The sequence below is a fragment of the Paralichthys olivaceus genome, chromosome 17 (assembly GCF_024713975.1).
Source record: "Paralichthys olivaceus isolate ysfri-2021 chromosome 17, ASM2471397v2, whole genome shotgun sequence".
Classification (NCBI taxonomy): Eukaryota; Metazoa; Chordata; class Actinopteri; order Pleuronectiformes; family Paralichthyidae; genus Paralichthys; species Paralichthys olivaceus.
In genome coordinates, this window is record NC_091109.1 from 1,825,853 (window position 1) to 1,846,693 (window position 20,841).

Below are 20,841 nucleotides of genomic sequence, written 5' to 3' on the forward strand. Positions count from 1 at the left end.
GTAATCAAAACTTTAAGATACACATAGTAAAGTCAATACTTTATACTTTCTAAAACGTGCATTAATGGAAGTAAAATACAAATAGTAAAGTACATGTAGTTCATAATTGTGTAGTTCTACCTTTGTCTGGTAGACCTGTAACCTATTAAACCGACTTGTTCTGGTGCCTGGACATTAACAGTGGACCGGTTCTCCTGTGCACACATCAGGACCATGTGTTGAATCTTTAGTGGGTGATTCAGAGCAGTCGATCCTTTCCTGGCTCTGACGTCAGGCGACGGTTTGCTTAGCGCAAAGAAACACTTTACTCTGAATTCTTGAGAAGCTGAGGGAGGAAGAAAAACAAGACTCTGTGATGAGAGTCCTGGTCTGGTTCTGAGAGAACACTGCATCCATGTGGTCCTGAGGAGGAAGTGCACTGTAGTGTACCAGCAAGCTTATTATTATTATTCTTACATAATATACTGGGGATTGGCAACTTAAAAAGTACTTCAGTAGTACTTCAGTTTATCTTCAATCAAAGTTGGCAATTGTGCAAATATAACTTGAGCTGAACAAATTTAATTAATATGCGTTTTTTTCAAAGTTGTTGCAAACATTTTCTTTTACAATAGAATAAGAATAAAACGTTTTATTTCACTGCACCTTTCTGAACATCTAAGGACACCTTACAATACATCATATACAAACATAAGTATAATTAAATTAAGAGCAAACATTAAAATCCACAGTTACAGGCACCTTATATCATAATACAAGAAAACCGGCCTGTAATCAGATTAACATCAAATGTAATCACAGGAATAATTAAAGTAAAACCAAATGTCGAAATCAGTTCATCTCCTTTGTTTTGCTCCTGCAGCCCAGAAGATTAAGTTAAAGGGTTTTTAAATGGGTCGATTAAATGTAAATAAAACATTTTAGGCAAGAAAAAACTGATTTTCCCTTTTCTGAGACAAACACCTCTGTGTCTGTGTGATGATTAGTTATTTTCTCTTGTAGACACTGGACAGTGCAAAGTGGGAAATAATTATGATTAACATAAGATAATCATATAATGCTCGTCTGTAGAAAAATTTAATGATGATGAGTAATTCAGCTTTGTTCGTCTCTTAATGACATTTAAAATAAATAAGCGTTGATGTTGTTGATGTGAGTTTGGTCTAAATCTAATTGATGAGAGAATATGAAGCAGATAAGAATTATTATCCAGTAATCACCTGTCACTGGACTCATCATCGAGCTGTTATAATCATAGTGGAATATTAATAAACATGCTTCTCTCTTATAAAAGCATTTTATCTCTTGTATAGAGTTAAAGGTACAGTGTGTAGAATTTAGTGGTATCTAGTGTTGAAGTGTCATGTTGCAGCTGAACACCCCTCGCCTCACCCTCTCCTTCAAACATGATAAGAAACTGTGGTACCCTTTAATTGTCATAAAAACTCAGAAGGTGTTTAGTTTGTCCAGTCTGGACTAATGTAAAAAACATGGCGGCCTCCGTAGAGAGGGTCCCCTCGATGTAAAAATAAAGTATTTAAATATAAGGGGGTAAAGAAAATTACAATTCATAAAATGTAGATGAAATGAACAAGTGAAAACATCATGAGAATTATTCTACATCAAATTTCTGCCAATAGTTCCCTTTCACCTTAAATCTTATACACTGGACCTTTAAATGAAATGCTTAATGCGTTTCCTTTGAAACTGATCATAACCTAATATAAACCATACAAACAGTAAGTTTTAAAACTGGCTCCTGACCGTAACTCCTCAGTAATATGATCAGAATTATAAATACGAGGCTGCTGTAATGTGTGACTAGAGGGAACGACAACATGCTCCTGTTTGTTCAGATGGTTCCGCACACAGCAGCTTCCGTAGATCCAAACACTTTAATATCTTTTGCTTGGCAGAGCTTTATCACAACAAACAAGAAGAAACATATGACCCAGTCTAATTTTAACACTGCGAGGTTTTATACACGTGTGTTTTATGTCTTGTGACTCAAGTGCTTCATTGTTGACAGAACATTTTTAAATCTAATTTGTAAGATTTGTCTGTCTCTTGGGGACAAGCTGTGAAGGTTTATTCTTGTAAACTATACTTAACTAAATATTGATATATTTTACATGTAAAAAGCTCATCCCTCCATATAATAATAAAATAATAAAAAGTGTCGGCTAGTGCAGATGTCCCGGGAGTTTTTTCCAGAGTGTGCGCCCTCACAGAAAAAGCCTGGTATCAACAGTTTTTTAATTAAAACCAGAGGATGACAGGAACATTATTCATCCCTGCAGGAGGAGCTGATGAGCGTAATTAAAACCGAGTTAATATTGAATAAATAAACATTGCATCAAAAGGTTCAGCAGAAAATTGGTGTTTGTCAAGTTAGTTAGGCAGAAATTCCTGCTACAGGTGGAACCATTAAAGCCAGTATGTAATAAAACACAGTCTGTAAAAGAGGGAACTGCTTTATTGTAATTTCATGGAGCACACATGGGGAGGATGTAAACACCAGAGTAATATACAGTGAGAGTCTGTCAGTGTTGACACTGGGTGTTACACTGATAACACACCAGCAGCTCAAAGGGACAGAGAGCTGGAACAACAACACAGTAATGTTTCACTACTCAATCACAAGGATGCTTTTTCTATTACTATACATTTACATTTTAATTTCAAACATTGTACAGTTCTTTATTGATGTACATTTCTTCTTCTTAAGGTAAAAACTATACACAGAGCATGTGGGATATGACTGTAACCATCATTTAAATACTTTAAAGACGAGGTCATTATACCCCAGATACTTAAAAGCAATTTCAATTAAATAATTCATATTAGTATGTTATTTGTCATACTTATCTATATACATCAGTCACTTTACTGCTATTGTGTGCTCCCTGCGCCCTCGTTACTTTGACTTGTGTTTACTTATATATGTATCGAAGAACATACTTTTTGGCTTATCATCGTATGGTTGCTTATATTTTTTAAATTTGTATATTTCCTTTGTAAATCTTTATAACAGGCACAATTTGATCTGTGGATGATCTCTGTTATTTAGAAAGTGTTTGAATCTTAAATACATTACTTTTTTTGACGTCTAATAGTATAAATATAAATCTGAACTTGTCAGTGAAGGATTGTGGTCGTACAGGAAAAGATTAAAATGTATAATTCCTATAAATAAATAGATTTAAATGTTATTATCTTTCTAGCTGTTAGCTTTAAATATATATATCATTATTTATTAACACAGAAATATTTCCCTGCTGTATAATGTGGATGCAAATATTGGGGCAGTTTTCAGTAGCAACATTGGAGGAAATGTTTTGAACATTTACGTCAACCTCCACCACAGTGTGGCGCTGTTGCCAAGAATACTACCTCCTGTTTTGCAAAACGGATTCCTGCTTGTTACAGAGAACTCAATAGATTTACCATCTTTAAAATGATGGTCTTGCTGTTCATGGGCAGATTGGATTGAATGAACCATGACGTCTATTATAAGACCTATAATCATCTAGAATGGACGAATCTGGAAAAGCCATGATATGTTTGGAAAAGAGGTTTTCTTTAAGTTTAGCTCAGTTAAATCAAAAGTTGTGAGTTTTGTGTAAAAATGAATGAAAGAATGAAAAAGTGTAATTCTCATAAATATAATATATTCAGTTCAGTATATATTGAGATTCAAGATTAGCTCCCACAGCTGCAGGAGTACGGTCAGAACCAGCAGGGGGCGTTAGAGCTCTGTATTTGTGACCGTGCAGCATGCATTGTGGGTCCTCCTATTTTTCTGCATGAGACCACCCTCCTCTGCTTCCGCTCTCCTCCTCCTGCTCTGACCCCATCCCTCCTTTTCTTATTATTTTCTGCGTTCTTATCATCCAGCTGTGCGCGTCCAGCTGTTCCCGGATCAGCTGTGACCGGACGGATCTCCAGCTGTGCGCCTCCAGTCCCGCAGGCAGAGAGCAGACAGAGGCAGGGTCGGCCATGTTGTGTGGGGGGTGGATGCAAGTTTAGTAGTAGGAAGTGGAGGCTGCACACAGGAGGAGTACTGCAGGAGCTGTTAGGATCTTTTATTATTGTCCTGTGTGCTGGGTGTGATGCAGCTGCAGGCCTCCTCCTCCTCCTCCTCTTCATCTGTCACCTCTCTGGAACAATGAGGGACTCCTGCATCAGCTCCGTCCTCCTCACACACTGCTCAGATTTAACTTCAGCTCGAAGCCCCTCCACACACACACACTCCTCCTCTGCTGCCGGATGCATGAAGTGAGGATGAAGGCGGCTCCGTCCCTGCTGGAATAACTCTGATCTCCGGTATTTCTCTGGATCTGACCCGAGGAGTGAAGGAGGGAAGGAGGAGAGAAGGACTCGGATCTGTGAAGGTAAAAGATCTCAGATTTTTAAGCAGGTCTTTGTCAGATAAGGATGGGCCTGTCTGACCTGTCACCAACAAAGAATCTGTCTTATTGGAACATAAACCTCACTTATATTCAAAATCCAATGTATCTCCAGGTGAAAAAACAAATGTGAGTGAGAACACAGCATGTGCTCAGGCTCCCTGTGGAATATGAGTGTAACCATGATATCCTTTAAATACTTTTAAACAGGACAAGGTCATTATACCACAATTACATCACGGTATAACACTACTACAGTAAATGAAACATGATTAATTGCTCATATTAGATGGTTTGATCATTTTAAACTCGTCAGTGAAGGATTGGGTCGAGGAAAGGAAAATGTTAAAAGTTCAAATTAGATTTAATTTTTATTATCTGTCTTTTTTTTTTAATTATAAAACCCTTTACAAATATTCTGTTTTCATCTATTTGACCATAAAGTGATGAATTTAAAAGTGCAGTTGACTTGAACGAGGCCCAGACAGCAGAGGAGGCATCAAATATCTGAGTCTGTGTTTGACTCATGCTGATCCAGATTATTTGTGTCAGGATGAGGAGGATGAGGAGGAGGTTCAGATCCTTCTCTTTGATGATGTCAGCGTTTCTCACTGATGAAACTGATGAGTCACAGTTTGTGTGTGCGTGTGATGATTTATTATTATTTTTACTGTCGCTCCACTTCTCCATTTCCACTGTGAGGGCAGGACCAGGGACTCGTCTTCATCACCCACACAGGTCTTTGAAGGCGGCTCTTCAGTAAACTCGCTGACACTCTTCAAGTGACATCAGTTATAGTGTAAAGTATGTGGCTCGTTCTGACTCACTTGCTGGAGTTTGCATCCATATAAGAGCTGGTGGAGAGGAAACTAATATTTCTATATGCATACGTCCACCAAGGCCTCTGAATATGGCAAAAACAATTTGATCAAGATCCATAAAATTATTCTCTGAGAAATCAGTGAAAATCTATCTATCTATTTGTCTATCTTTCTATCTATCTATCTATCTATCTATCTATCTATCTATTTATCTATCTATTCATCCCTCTGTGTCTCTGTCTATCTATCTGTCTGTCTGTCTGTGTATCTATCTATGTTCAGTTTCATTGATTTAACTCAAACTCTCACAAACTTTTTAAGTGAATCAGATTTTTTGCTTCAGAAAACATCACAGGCGTTTCACACAGTCACTCTCTTACGTGTTGACACCTCAAACATTCGGCCCAGTTACGTGCTGACAAAAGTCTGATCGCAGACACACTCTGATTCCCAAAATATCTCACGTTCACCCATCGCTCAGGTGCCAGTGTTCAGGTATTCTCAAAAGAGTCGTTGCTCCAGAAAAACCCTGTGAAGTCTGGCAGCACAATAACTGAAACCAAACGCTGTTCACTGAGGTTCAGTGAAGAGATTTTACTACACACCATCCTGTCAAGTTTAGTAAAATATGTGGAATCATATCGAGTTGAAAATCCGACAGAGCTCTTCCCTCAGGACAGACGCTGGTAAAGAGAGCTGTGGGACGAGGCTCCTTTACCTCCAGTGAAAACAGTCGAGTGCTCTCAAGTCTCTTCGTTCATTTCCCAAAAAAACCCCCCGGGCTGTGTTTACGATTTCTCAAATCAAACTTTACAAGTCTCTTCTCGCCCTCGTCTGCATGAGAGAGTTCTTGCAGCAGGACTCTACACCCGGAGTCATGTAAATCTTATTTAGTGATGTTTCTGCTGACACGTTGAGGCTTCACATCCATCTCGTGGAATGACGTTACTCCACACCCCACTTTTAACTCTTTGGCATCAGAGGAATGCGGTGGATGGTGGCAGGCGGCGTCTGTTGCAGATCTGAAGCCCAGTAAAGCTCCGGAGGCCCTCCCCCCCGTCCAACAGCTGTCCAACGAGACACTGGCCAGGGCTTCGCTTCGACCGCTGGCTGACGGATGGAGTGACTCTGCCGCCGTCGTCTCCCTCAGCCCGGCCGTCTGACTCTTAGCCAGCCAAATGTCAAATTCATTAGAGTGTAGATCATCTCAACCTCAGGGGAGTTGATGCTGTTTGATTCAGCGAGATCCTAAAAAGGCTGAATATATATTTTAGAATAATTGGCTCATTTATAATGCAGGCTATGAGTTTTTTAAATAAGCTTTCCAGCCTCACATCTAAAAGAAGGATGAAATGAAATTCATCAGTCAGAATGCAAATGATGAACAAGATAACACACAGTGTAAAGTTCTCTGTAGTTCACGGGAACGTTAACTGTTTGATTCCAGTTGTTTTCGCATTAATAATTCATTTCTTAAGTTCGTTTTCAGACGTGACCTCCAAAACAAAATAACCACAGAGGTTCTGTCTTTGCCCCGTCACTTTGTTTGTTGGCTGGTGTGTTTGACAGCAGTATTACTGAATGGATGTGAGGTGAGCCACCAAAAAACCCAATATATGTTCGGTTGTATCTGGACAAAGAGTCAGAACCTTGAATCTTGTGAGACCAGTTTCTCTGGGAATGATTCATGGATCTGGATGAAATTCATAAAGAGAACTGATGTATATGAGTGTGTGTGTAATTTGGTGCAGCTTGATTGACTTTAAGGTGACTGTGGTGGAGGACTACGATTTGGAAGTGGTTTGGGACACACGTGCACGTTGAAGTGTGCACACCACATCCCAACCCCACGGTGAGGTTAAACTCGTTTTCTACAATACTCCTCAGGAACATTGATAAAAAGTGAAATGTGCTCCAGTCTCTGTGTCTGTATTCAGCTTCCAGGTGGCCTGGTTATCGTGCTTCAAGCAGGTGCCAGGTCGTGGCTGCCCTGCTGAAGTGTCCTTGAGCAGGGCCCTGAACCCCCACCAGCTATCAGTGCTACAGCAGCACGCAGCAGTCAGACCTCACTGCAAGAGGAATACTAAACGAAGATAAAGTCTGTGGCACATAAAATTAAAGAGACAGAAATGTCTTCAAGGTCTTCATTTCAGTTTCCATGAATGAAACCCTTCTGCTGGGAATAAATAAGTCTCACACAGAAGAAAACGAATGCGCATCTTTGTTTTTTAGATTTCACACTCGAGCTCGTTGAAAAATGGGAAACGTTTGCCTTCAGCGAATCGTTTCAGTCTGCACCAAATTACAGAGCTTTGATTGAGAAGTCGCCTTATCCTCATTTCGTCTCTATCTGCAGACAATAGCCCCGTGTCGTTCCAAATTAGATGCAGGGGGGAGCTTGTGTATACTGTACATGTGTGTTTGTATTTTGTGTGTCTGTAAACTTCCTCCTCTCAACTCTTCACCTTCCTCCCTCATTGTGTCTTTATAGCTCTCGCTCATGTAACTGGGAGCTCTCTGGTGTTTCCGTGCTGTTGTAGGTCACCTCGTCTTCCTCGGGGCAGTGGATGGGATGTTGTCAGCCATTACAATAAGTTGCTATAAATAGCAGGCGAAGGCAGATTCTCCTCCGGGGGTCTTGTGTTGTTCAGGAATGATCTTGTGTCGAGACTCGATTCTGACTGGATTCAGTGCAGTCGTGGTGTTTTTACCGCCTGATGTGATGTTCACGTCTCGTCGGGTTGTTGCTTTCTCACTTCTGCGTCTCATCTGCTCTGTAGACGAAGCCCACGGTGTCATTTTGTGATGTCCGGCTGATTAAAACAACATGGTGTTGATAGACGGCTGGCCGAGCTGATTCGGACAAAGCCAGTCTGCATTGTCTCATCACGGCCAAGAGTCGTCTACAGCTGATCTACTGTTTGTGCTTTTCACATGAAGGTCACTTCAGGCCTGAGCAGCCGGAGTCAGAGGTCGACGACGTTACAGCTCCAGGTCCTGATGGTCACTCCTTTTTATTTGCTCTCTGTTATTATCCTCTTAAATTCTGTAAATCCACCCAGTAGTTTAAGCTGGCATGTCTGCCTCACCACCACCCCCACCACCCCACCCCCACCCTATCTCATTCTACCAACCTGCTGTATCTTTTTATTCTTACTCTGTGTAAAGTCGATCTTAATCGTTTTCTTTTTGCCACTGGTGGAGATTTTATCTGAATTACTGTTTTGCTCGGCAGTGCTTCACTTATCACGCTGGATTTATTGGTATGAAACGTATAATTTGTCACAGATAATTTGATTTAATCAGATATAATCTTTGCTGTAGTTCTTTTTTAGCTCAGCCCTCAGTGAAGATGGTGGACCATGTATCGCGTGTCTTTTCACTGTGAACGACTAAAGAATTTAATTTCAGTTTTTAACGTCTTACACACAAAACAAAACGGCTATAATCTACCCAATGTCTATCGTCCATCTACAAGGTATTATCATTAGCTTTATTTCAGTCTGGTAGATTAGTTGTCAGACCCATAGTCCTCTCATATTTTACACTGTGTACTATTGTTTTCTTTATACTTTTCACAAAGAGACGTCCTTCTTGCTGATAATAAATAAAAAGGCTCGTAAACTTGTGCTTTTTTTTGTCTGCAATAGATTTGAATCCTCTGAAAAAGCTCCATAACTTCAACTCAGTACTTTTGCATTTATGTTAACTTTAGAAGAGTGATGTCACTTTCCTGAAATGCCTGATGTCTCAGTTTTGGACGGGAAATCGTCTTCAGTTGAAAGTGCAAATATTCCTGGGACGCTGGCCAGGGTTTTATGGTGTGGTAAGTTCACTGCTGACCCAACGAGCCAGACTCATCTGTCTGATGATGAAACGCGAGCCAGCCATCGTTGACCAGGCTGCTGAGCGAGGCCGTCTTTTTCTCCCCCTTCTTTCCAACATTCTCGAAAACACTGGCTCGACATCTAACGCCTGAGATGGGATTTACTGGCAAGTTCCTATGGAGCCATTTTCTAAAGAAATCTGTTTCATTTTGACACATCTTCAGTGACGGATCACCTCGTAAAATGGCTTTGAGTATTCGACCAGTGGCCGGCACGAGCTGCAACCTGCAGTTCGACCGGTTGTACAGTTTTATTTGAGCAAAGTGTTCTGAATCTCTGGAAAGCCTCTGTGGTTTGCCCTCATTCTCTTGATTTCCTTGGCAGTTCAGCGAGAGAACTCGATGAACTCTCGATTACGCCCCTCTCTCTCTTCCCTCCCACCGCCAACATCAAGGCCGCTGTTCCAAAATCAGTGAAAGATGTATTACAGCTTCAGCAGCTCGTCTATTCTTCAAATGATGTGTGATTGTAACCTTGTGACGGCCGTCTTTGTCGCGCCTGTCGCCAGCTGTGTCGCGACGCTGCTCAGTAGCACCGAGTTTTGGCCTGTTTCAACATCTTCTCTCCTCTGAATGAAAAACACAAGTCATGTGTCAGCAACAATTAACCGAGTCCGACTTCCTGGAGTCGCGGCTGATTTTAATGAATGAGACCATTCTGATCTCGTAGGGCCCAGACGTCTTCACGAGCGTGTCTGATTGTCTCCACATTTTCCAGACTTTCACCTCACAGCGGAATGCCACTCCAGCAAAATCATGTTAGAGGAAAGAAATGACAGCCATGCAGACGGAGACAAACCAGTGTTTTAAATCTTAAAAGGTGAGATCTGGATATGTCATGAAACACTAGGCCCCTGGGTGCAGACTCATAAAAGGCCCCTAAGCCACCCAAAGTACAAACTACTACAAGTAGTCTTGTTGTGGTCATTTTGCATCGTCGTTGTTTCTACACATTCTGTTATTGCTTTGTGTCTCTTTTGTGGTTGTTTTTAGATTCCCTGTGGTCTTTTTGTGTGTCTTTGTAGTTGTATTACTTAGTACTGCAGTTATGTTGAGTATCTGTAGTTTTAGCGTGTTTATGGCTTTTTTGAGTCTTTTCCTGTTCATTTTAAAAAGCCTGTGGCCCAGGGGCCCCTGACCCCTTAAACCACTGGACCTATGCCTAGTAGGCCCATGTAGGGGGCCCCAAAGAGGGATTCAGGATTTACAAAGAGGCAAAAGATGTTGGACACAGCACTAATACAGGAAAGACTTCCTTTTTTTCCTCCATGTCACGGTAGAGTAGCCTCAGATTGGCTTTAACCTGTCGCCTCATAGAACAATGGCGTAATAGATTGTGACAATATCAACGGATCATCAGCTTTTTTAGCATACCTCAAAACACGCACACAATTTAATCTACATGGCCACATTTGACTGTTGAGAGACTCAAAGCGGATTTAGCCTTCACCCATATGTCCCAGTTAGCACATGGCTTACAGTCTTAGCGCTCGCAACAACAACAACAAAATGATTCACATGATAATATCATTAAATTTTCATTTCATGACTCATGCTCCACAGCCTTATGGTGCAGTCATTAATCCTGCGCCTCCCTGTCCTGTCACTTCATTTTGCATCATAAAGGCGAGGGATGAGGTGGATGCTGTTTTTATATTCTTCAATCTGCTTGCATTAAAATTGAGGGCTTTGTTTTCTCTCTGTCCAGGAAGGGCAAGACGATGGGCTGCGTTAAAAGCAAAGAGGACAAAGGACCCACGATGAAGTATCAGCCGGAGAATCCTCTGGTGTCGGACCCGAACACTGCTGCCACCACGCCTCACATAGGTCACTACGGGCCGGATCCCACCCAGCTGCAGCAGAATCAGCCTCCCACATCCACGTCTGGCACCGGGGCTGCAAATTTTAACCACACCCTCACACCGTTTGGTGGATCCTCATCTGCCATCACTCCCTTTGGGGGGATGTCGTCTTCCTTCTCTGGTCCCGTGTCCAATTCATTCTCTGGGGCTGTCTCCAGTGAGTAGTGTTTAATTTTAATGGTCTTAATGGAGAGCATGGCCCTCTTAATGTCACACCCCAGACTCAGATATTCTCAGAGACTTTTTCTGCAAATACACTCCAATTTATATATTAGAAAAAATGACTTCCTGACTGTAAACTTGATTTTTACGACTGCGCACCAGCCACAGCCATTGCAGAGATCTTTATGTTTTGGGGGGTTTCAGTCTGTCCGTCCCAGTCTTGTGAAAGTGATCCATCAGAAACATCTTGAGGGAACAATGTCAATGTCTGTACAAATGTCCACTTGGACTTGAGGATGAACTGATAACGATCGTGGATGTAAACTGCAGTTTACAGCCTAGTTTATTCTTAACGGTGAAATTAATGGAAATCATTGGCTTCCTGAAGGGCAGGAAATTCACTTTCAAAAATATAAATCACCATAATATGCCGAAACAATATTCAGCAGTAATTCAAATGATTTGTATTAAATCAGTTGAATGCAAACACACTGAACGCCAGTATGCTAATCTGACATGTGGACGTCACGGCTAATGCCATAGTTGTTATTTTCACTGCTGTTGCTTTTGTCAGCTTTAACACAGGAGCTGCTATCACTGGTGATCACCCTCAACGTGTCTGAGCAGTTTACGGCGATCCTGATGAGGCCCAGATTGAACCCTCCTGTTTAGGTGGGATTTAGACTGTAATCCTCCTCCACAATGGATTATCTGCTCTCAGGGGGGAGTGAAGGTGGCAATGCCATGATATTTGCTTTCTGCAGGAGATAATTGGATTACTGTTGACAGCATTTGTTGTCAGTGGTGGGTATATGAACGTCATCTGTCCGGGCATGTGGCTGCACGGTCGGCAGAACGTGCACGGGACAGAGAGATTAGTAGACCTACACTGTGATTTATTATCTATTGTTGTGTTTAATTGGAGCTTTTGTGCAAATAGGTCACTTCTTACTTAAGTTCACCTGATAGGATTTAGATTATGACTCAGGGAGACAACCCGGATTTTGTCTTTGCTCGTCCTTGCGGAGTCAGAGTCGTATTTCCTTGCAGGAGACGTACTCATGTAATAAAACAAAAGCTGGAGAAAATCGATACACTATCAGCTCTCAGACCTTGGCGAGACAGATTTATGTCCTCAAATTGGTCTTTAAACAGTCACACACACAAACAAACCTACTGCTGTACCTGCATCATTGTCTGCTAATGGGTGTGTGCACTTGTTTATTCATCTGCGGGTCCGTCCTTGTGGTTTTCAGGTGGCGTTACGTTCTTTGTGGCCTTGTACGACTACGAAGCCAGAACATCAGATGATCTCACATTTAAAAAGGGAGACCGCTTCCAGATCATCAACAACACGTAAGAATCTCTCTAGTTCAATTAAATCTGAATGACGTAGCAGAATAAAAAAGCTGAAAAGAGAATTTGGTTTTAAATGCAAGTATCGTAAATATGACACAGTGGCGGTTCAAACTTCCCTACAACACAAAGGTGTATAAAGTGCGTATCATTTTACACATGGCTCAACCATAAAATATTAACTGTTAACCACCATTAACCAATGTTCATCCGCTGTATCTACCATGAAAGGTTATGTAAGTACCAGACGTTGGTTGATTGTTACACGAAGAGTCATTCATCCCTCCTTTGTCATTGTCCTGCAGAGAGGGAGACTGGTGGGAGGCTCGCTCCATCAACACGGGGAAGAACGGCTACATCCCGAGCAATTACGTGGCCCCTGCCGACTCCATCCAGGCTGAAGAGTAAGGCCTTGTTGCTGCTTCTTGTAACCTTGTTACTCCATTTGCGGCCACTGCAGCGGGAGACTAATGGCACTAGCATGATCTCATCTCACATGGCTTGCATCAGAGCACACAGCCCCATAATTAACAGCTTCACAACCTGGAAGAAGTAATGTAATGTGATTTTTATGCTCTACGCCGGGACAGTTAGTTAATGTGTCACTGATTTTCAACAGTAAGCTCCTCAGTCCACAGCTGCCTTTGTCTCGTGTATTTTTACAGGTGGTATTTTGGTAAAATGGGACGTAAAGACGCCGAGAGGCTGCTGCTGAACACAGGCAACCATAGAGGAACTTTCTTGGTACGAGAAAGTGAAACTACGAAAGGTGATGACTCATTCTTTGTTAAGTGGCTTTCTGTCATCCTGAAGTATAAGTGCTGATGTTAGTCTGTGAGCAGTTGGAGCTCAGTGAGGCTGAAACGGACGAAAATGTCTTTCTTTGATTAAGAATCAAGCGAAAACTAACCAATCAACAAAACCAAGCAAACAACCAGTCGACCAAACCAAACTAATCAACCAACCACTGTGTGACACTCTTGGAATTGTGTTGCTAGAACCGCTACAGCGTCTCCATAGTGTACAACTTATACAAGCTGATATTGCTGGCTATACTCCCATGTTTCTTAGTCAAATATATCATATTATTTTAAGAAATATACTGTTTACTCTAAACTTCCAGTCTTCATGCAGTTAAATCACTGACACTCGTGTTTACATGTTAAAGGACATTTCTCTTCTCTCCCTCAGGTGCTTATTCTCTCTCTATACGAGACTGGGACGAAGCCAAAGGAGACAACGTAAAACACTACAAGATCCGCAAGCTCGACAACGGGGGATACTACATCACCACACGGGCTCAGTTCGACATGTTGCAGAAGCTTGTCAAACACTACACAGGTACGTGTTTTTGCAAAGCTTCTCGCTCTCACTCGATTTCCTCTCTTCTCTCATTCATTATTTAGCACAGTCTTTCATCGCACATCCAGGAATTGTCCTGAAAATTACCCACAGTCACACCATGCAGTTTGCTGCGCTGAGTGTCACCGAGGGAGATGAATAGCTTTTCATTTTAATAACAATTGATGATGCGTTTACGATTTTCAGCCTCCCACCTCCCGTGTTTATCCTGGGGAGTGTTGAGGTGAAATCGCTGTGATCCCACTTCATTTCAGAGTGGCTCTGGAGAGGGTTTGGGTGTGTTAAAAACTTAATCTCATTTATTTTTCATCACAGTTAGTGTAAGGGCGTCGAAATGCATCAACATCAAATGGAATGAATCTAGCATGAAAAAGGGACCGGCTTTGAAATGCTGTATCGCGCTGGTTCAGAGGCTCGTGGGTGTGTGTATATGTGTGTGTGGCGCCGCTGGGTGTAATGTAGCGTTTTCATCTCTGTGTCTCACATCATCACAGAGCACGCCGACGGGCTTTGCCACAGGCTGACCACGGTCTGCCCCACGGTCAAGCCTCAGACGCAGGGGCTGGCGAAAGATGCCTGGGAGATTCCCCGGGAATCCCTGCGGCTGGAGCTCAAACTGGGCCAGGGCTGCTTTGGAGAGGTCTGGATGGGTAAGAGCAGGACGAACAAGACACATGTTCAGAAAGTACTTTTCTAACATCATAGAATTCTTTTATTATTCACTGGTATTAAGACGATGGGGACGACACAGAATCAGACACTGTGTGCATGAATCAAACAAATATAAACACTCTGAAGCTTATTTTTATCGTGTCTATTTTGGTCCAAACTGGAGAATTGTCCACTTCCTGCAGCGGCTTCCTCTGTTTATCTCCAGAGATCGTCTCAGCTGCAGACAAATGAATCTGTTCCTCGTTGAACTGCGAGCGTCTTGTGTCTCATCCCAGAAGTTCAAGCATGACAGCACACGTCTGTGCAATTACAAGAACTAATTAATGATATTGTCTCGCTCCCAGACCATTAACAACACTGATTACCCCTGTGATCTGTGGGCTTTTCCTCTCCCTGGTGCAGGCACGTGGAATGGCACAACCAAGGTGGCCATAAAGACGCTGAAGCCGGGAACCATGTCGCCCGAGGCTTTCCTCCAAGAGGCTCAGATCATGAAGAAGCTCAGACACGACAAGCTGGTGCCTCTCTACGCGGTGGTGTCTGAGGAGCCCATCTACATCGTCACGGAGTACATGGCCAAAGGTGAAGACACATGCCTGAAAGAAATCCAATAAAGCTGCAGACTGGTTGATTTGATTAGTAATTCAAACTGATTTTCTAAGAATCTCTTTTTCTGGAGGAATACAAAACACTTTCCTGTAAAGCTGTTTTCAAACTTTTGAGAAAAAATTCAGGGAGGGGCGGCACCGTGATAATCAAATCTCGTTCCTTTCCAGCTCTTTTTCATCCACATCATCAACACGGCCGCTTGCACTCTGTGAATTTTCTGGACATTTTCTTGCTGTATTCCCACGTGGACAAAGTTCCCAGAAAATGTTCGGAGCTACTGACTCGGACATTTGCGTTCACTCACATAACAGCCCCTCTGGAAAAGCAGCTTAACATTACACTGATGAGGTCTATTTTTAAAGAAAAGCATAACAACATCAAGCAACTGAACCCGTGGAACTTTCAGCAGTGATGTCAGATACGTGCGTGTTCATCTCCTTAAAGGCAAAAATGTAAATTTTAAGGACGTTTTTAATTAATATGCTGCGCAGATTGAAGGTCCTTGAAAGTCCCCTGTGGTTCCTTAAGGCTTGAATCCGTGATGGTTAATTGAAAACTGCAGCAGCAGTTTTCATGTGGGAGGAATTTCTTCAGCTGAAATGCATGCTTTTTTTTTTCTTCAGGGTTTTATGAGTAATTAGATTTATGTGTGTGTAAATGTTAACTCTATGACATATGACTCTGCGTGTGTGTGTGAGAGAGAGAGAGAGAGAAAGCATGTGTAAGTGCCTGCCGTTCTATTTTGTACATTTCCTCTACTCTTCTTGCAGAACATTTTTTTTCCACACTGAATGAGAAATATTGATTGAAATATTGACTGTGAATCTGAGTCAAGCTCGATATAATATTCAGTTTAATTCCCTCAGCCGGTTTGATAAGGATCGACGGAAATGTTGAAATATTTAACATTTCATATTTAACATTTCATATGCGGCTCACTCACAGTTCGATCCTCATCACGGATCTTTGCATTTATGACTTCTCTCTTTTACTCTTTTTACAGGAAGCTTGCTTGATTTCCTCAAAGAGGGTGATGGAAAATTCTTGAAGCTTGTCCTGCTGGTGGACATGGCTGCAAAGGTGAGACGAACAAAAAACACCTGTATTTGTATGCGTCCACACCGGCGACAGATTGTCCATCCATTCGTCCATCTGATTCTTGATTCAACAAAATATCTCAAGAACACCTTGAGGGAATTTCACGAGGGTCGCTGTGACCTCAGAAAGCACATTTTTCTTGCCTTGTGAACACGATATCTCAGGAACACCGTGAGGGAGATTCCTCAAATTTTGTATCTACGTTCCCTTGCACTCAAAGATGAACTGATTAGAATTTGTTGGTCAATATCAATGTCACAGTGGCTTCACTAAACATGTTTTTGGCCTCTTGGACATTATATCTCAAGTCTGCCTTGCTAAAAGAGGAAGTGATTAGGTTTCAGTGGTCATGGTTACCTCAGCACTGATTGAGTCATACAACCACAGGGCGGTTATTCTTGTATGGTTTCACGAGTGCAGAATTTATGTGGAATTCAAGTTTAGAGATCTATTTTAAACCTCCTTAAAAATAGAACAAGCATGTCTTGAGTATGTCTTCCTCTCCCAGATTTGGCACAGACTGGAAAAAAAGGGGCTTGATGTTCAGAGTGTGAGAAGCTAAAAATGATTGGTCATGAAAAGCTGTCAAACTGTTTGTTCTTAGATCGCTGATGGCATGGCTTTCATCGAGAGGATGAACTACATCCACAGGGACCTGCGCGCCGCCAACATCCTCGTGGGCGACAACCTGGCGTGCAAGATCGCCGACTTCGGCCTGGCCAGATTGATAGAGGACAATGAGTACACAGCCAGGCAAGGTTGGTGTTTAAACACTCCCACAGAGTCACGGACGAACGAGGTGTCAAGGTAGAAATGGCCAGAGCAGCGACCTCGCAGCGAGGACGATTCCCTGTTGTCTCCTATCATGGTGTATTAAGGTTGATGGTGAAAACCAGATGCTCCTGTTTCTTCTCATTAATTACGCTTTTCACACACTGGGAGAACTGTCTGCAGCTTCAAGAGCTGCTTCACCAAACTCTCACTTTGTGCATGTTGGTAATTTTGTTTTTTTGTTCCCATGCTTTGAAATTTTGAGTCTCATCAATTCTTCTTCTTTCTGAAGTTGAGCAGGTTTTAATGCTCATTAATTAAATTTAGTTCACAGAAAATATCTAAAAGTTGTTGCTTTAGATTCATGAAAACTTTATGTGATGTCTATATAAACCAGAATGATGGACCCGTCACTGAAACTCTAACTTTATGCAGCCTTTGTGGCTTCCTATAAATTAAACCAGACGTGAACACATGCGCCCTCTAGTGGGGGCTCACCTGACCCCCTTCCTTTCCCCCACACACAGGAGCCAAATTCCCTATTAAATGGACGGCCCCTGAGGCTGCACTGTACGGACGCTTCACCATCAAGTCAGACGTCTGGTCCTTCGGTATCTTACTCACCGAGCTTGTCACTAAAGGCAGAGTTCCCTACCCAGGTAAAAACACACGCGCACACACACAAACAAAATGATACTCATGCTGGGAAATCACGGCCTCAGAGGGCGGTGAATCACGGCCGTCGTTATCTGATTTCAGTCAGCAAACGTCAAGCTTGCGTGTTTGGTAATGTCAGAGGATGAAGTAAAGCTCACTGACATTGTCTGCGCTGGTTGTTTATGCCTCTGCAGGGGTAACACTGACTTCCACACACACACACACACACACACACAGACACACACTGAGATTAGATGAGACCATCTGGTGGGGGAACGATCAGGAGATTGAACACCACTCTTTTTTTTATAACCATCTGCCAGACTGATCCGGCCCTGGGCAGCAGTGCCTGCAGTGTTCTGCACTACTTTCACACAGCTCGACTCCATATCTGAGCTGAAACCATTAGTAGATTAGTCCACTGGCAGCAAATAATGACAACAATTTTTATAATTGATTAAAGAAATATGGAATAAAGAATTAGCATAAAAACATGATATACGGGGGAAACAGATAGACTGGCTCCATCCAAAAGTAACAAAATCTCCCTATCAGCATTTCTAAAGATCACACATTTGTACATTATTTAGTTTGTTTAATAAAATAAAAACATAAATGTAAAAACTACAATTTGTGCTTTAACAGTGTCTTATATGCTGCACTACTACAGTTTAATCAGTTTAACAGAAATAACATGGATGGATGAAAGATGGATGACATGTCTCCACCTACTCCCACTATCCTGAAGGGAAGCTAAACTATCCCAGATGCAAACGCCACCATCTCACGTATTTGGAGCCAGAGTCTGTGCAGCAGAGATCGGGGGATGGAGTCAGTCTCAGCTGTCAATCATGATGCTTCACCCAAAATCCAACTTTCCAGAAAAAATAATACTCAAACACGATGAGAACTATTTGAAATGACAGAAACCATCTTTGAGAAAAACTTATATTCTGTGCTTTCACTTTTTAGGTTGGTCCATGTCCCATCTGTTAACATGGAGGATTTATGATTTATGAGCTATACTGCGGGGGGGGGGCAACCAAGACGTTTTGGCTTCACTTTTGGGAACATGGTGTCCATCTTTATATTCCATCTTTGGTTGTGTACATTTGTGTTTCCCCACTGGAAAGAGCCAGGCTATCTGTTTCCATATGTTTCCAGTCATTATGCTAAGCTAAGCTAACATCTCCTAGTCTATAGCTTCATATTTAGTCTTCAGAGATTGGTGCTAATCTTTTCATCTAATTCTCAGCAGGGTAGCGAATAACAATTGAGCGAGACAAAAAACAGCTCTATGCTGGTCTGAGCCTCTTAAATGTGGGAAATCTCACTTTAATCTTTTTGTACATCATTGTAAACTCAGTGTTTAGGTTTAGACGCACAAAGGATTGTGATCCTGGGCCTTTGTGTTTGAGATGAGGGAGGATTTTAACTGTGCACCTATCCCTCAGGTATGGTGAACCGGGAGGTGTTGGAGCAGGTGGAGCGGGGCTACCGCATGCCCTGCCCCCAGGGGTGCCCCGAGTCGCTGCACGAGATGATGAAGCTCTGCTGGAAGAAGGACCCGGACGAGAGGCCCACGTTCGAGTACCTGCAGTCGTTCCTGGAGGATTATTTTACCGCCACGGAGCCACAGTATCAGCCGGGAGAGAACCTATAGCCTGGGAGGAGACGGAAGGGGAAACTTCTGACTCTGATACGAAGTCGACTGGAAAGCAGGATGATCAGTCGCACCAACCACTACTCTACTGCTCTACCCTTCTTTTTTAAATCCTTCATCCAAACATTTTGTTGTATTTTCATATCATTTTATTTTCAGCCATGGTACTCCAGTCTGCAGATTTATTCCTCATGTATAAAATAGACAAACATCTACATCAGCTTTGTTTTACATGTACGCAGCTCATGAATACAGTTTTGTGTCGCTGTGTAATAAGCTGTGATAATGCCTCATAAAAAAAAAGAAAACATTATTGAGAGCAACTCTGCTTTTGGACTTTTGAACTCCAATTTTCCTTCAAATTACAGCCCCTGTGGTGGATTAGTTCACGAAGCATTAAGTGGATTAATAATTGACGGAGATCATATGTATGAGAAGCTCTCTGGGGAGTCGATGGTCATTATCACAGTCCATTTGACAACGATTATTTAAAAGCCAATTCCACACAGCTGAACTTGATCTACATTTCATTCATTACAGTGCAATTTCTTTTTTATTCTTTTTTATTTTAATGCCCAGAGGTAGACGGACTCCTTCTCACCTCTCTGGGCTTTCCTAGTTTTATTTTTCAATGTTATGCTCCCTTTAGAATTGATCATATCACGTGGACATGTTTTTATAGCTTCATTTGAAGTTTTTCCCTTAAATGTCCATCAGCATCATCATCATCATCATCATCATCATCAGCATCATCATCAGCATCGTGCAGGAACACCCGCTCAGAGGTTTTTTTTCTTGTTGTATAATCTCTCTGTGATGACCACGGGGACACGCTTACATAAGAACAGTCTGGTAAATGTGTCACCAGGTTCGGGATTTACAGAATAACAGTTGAACAATAATGAAACTCATGGACTTTCATTCACATCTGAAAGCAGCCGAGCACGCTGGAGGATTTCACACACTACGGAACTGGGTTTTTTGAAAATGAAACATGAACATGAAAAAAAAACTAAGCTGGAAACAGACGTTTAATTTTCTACAGTGTGATGCTGAAGAACTTCAAGTATCCTGCAAAAACGATTTGTACGGCAGTGGGTTTTTTTATATAGTGATTTTCTCTTTGCTCCTGTATTTACTCATCAGGACAGTATTATAATAGATTAACGACGACTGAGCTTGTACAAAAGGGCTTTGTATATTATAAAATCCTCATTTTCTATGATCGTTATGATTATGAATAAAATAAATAAGATTGTGTATTATATCAGGGAGGGAGGGAGGGAGGGAGAGTGATGTGGGGAGTTTGTACAATAAAAAGTTGATTTTACATTTGGCTTGATAGATTTGATTTAACACATTATAGGACAAACGGATATGTCGTCACAGGAATGAGTGTGATGTAGAATCTGATCAGAAGTTTGATGTTGTTGTCACTGAGCGATGACAACATATCGACCTGTTGACTGATGATCTGGTTTCCAGTCATATCTGGTTTCCAAGGCAACACCAC

At 41.9% G+C, this 20,841-nt stretch overlaps 1 protein-coding gene across 1 annotated transcript; it reads left to right on the forward strand.

Moving 5' to 3' along the window:
* Window positions 1–3,806: 3,806 nt before the first annotated feature.
* LOC109644731 (tyrosine-protein kinase yes-like) lies at window positions 3,807–20,817 on the forward strand. The gene is made up of 12 exons (XM_069512768.1): window positions 3,807–4,394; window positions 10,825–11,135; window positions 12,397–12,496; window positions 12,802–12,900; window positions 13,162–13,265; window positions 13,688–13,837; window positions 14,353–14,508; window positions 14,933–15,112; window positions 16,143–16,219; window positions 16,842–16,995; window positions 17,536–17,667; window positions 19,120–20,817. The coding sequence occupies exons 2-12, from the start codon at window positions 10,838–10,840 to the stop codon at window positions 19,326–19,328; spliced, it is 1,659 nt and encodes a 552-aa protein (XP_069368869.1). The 5' UTR covers window positions 3,807–4,394; window positions 10,825–10,837; the 3' UTR covers window positions 19,329–20,817.
* The last annotated feature ends 24 nt before the right edge of the window (window positions 20,818–20,841 follow it).

Coding starts and splice junctions, on each gene's coding strand:
- LOC109644731 (XM_069512768.1), top strand. CDS start 10,838: ATGGGCTGCGTTAAAAGCAAAGAGGACAAAGGACCCACGATGAAGTAT. Junction 12,497..12,801: donor TTCCAGATCATCAACAACAC/GTAAGAATCTCT, acceptor ATTGTCCTGCAG/AGAGGGAGACTGGTGGGAGG. Junction 15,113..16,142: donor CACGGAGTACATGGCCAAAG/GTGAAGACACAT, acceptor CTCTTTTTACAG/GAAGCTTGCTTGATTTCCTC.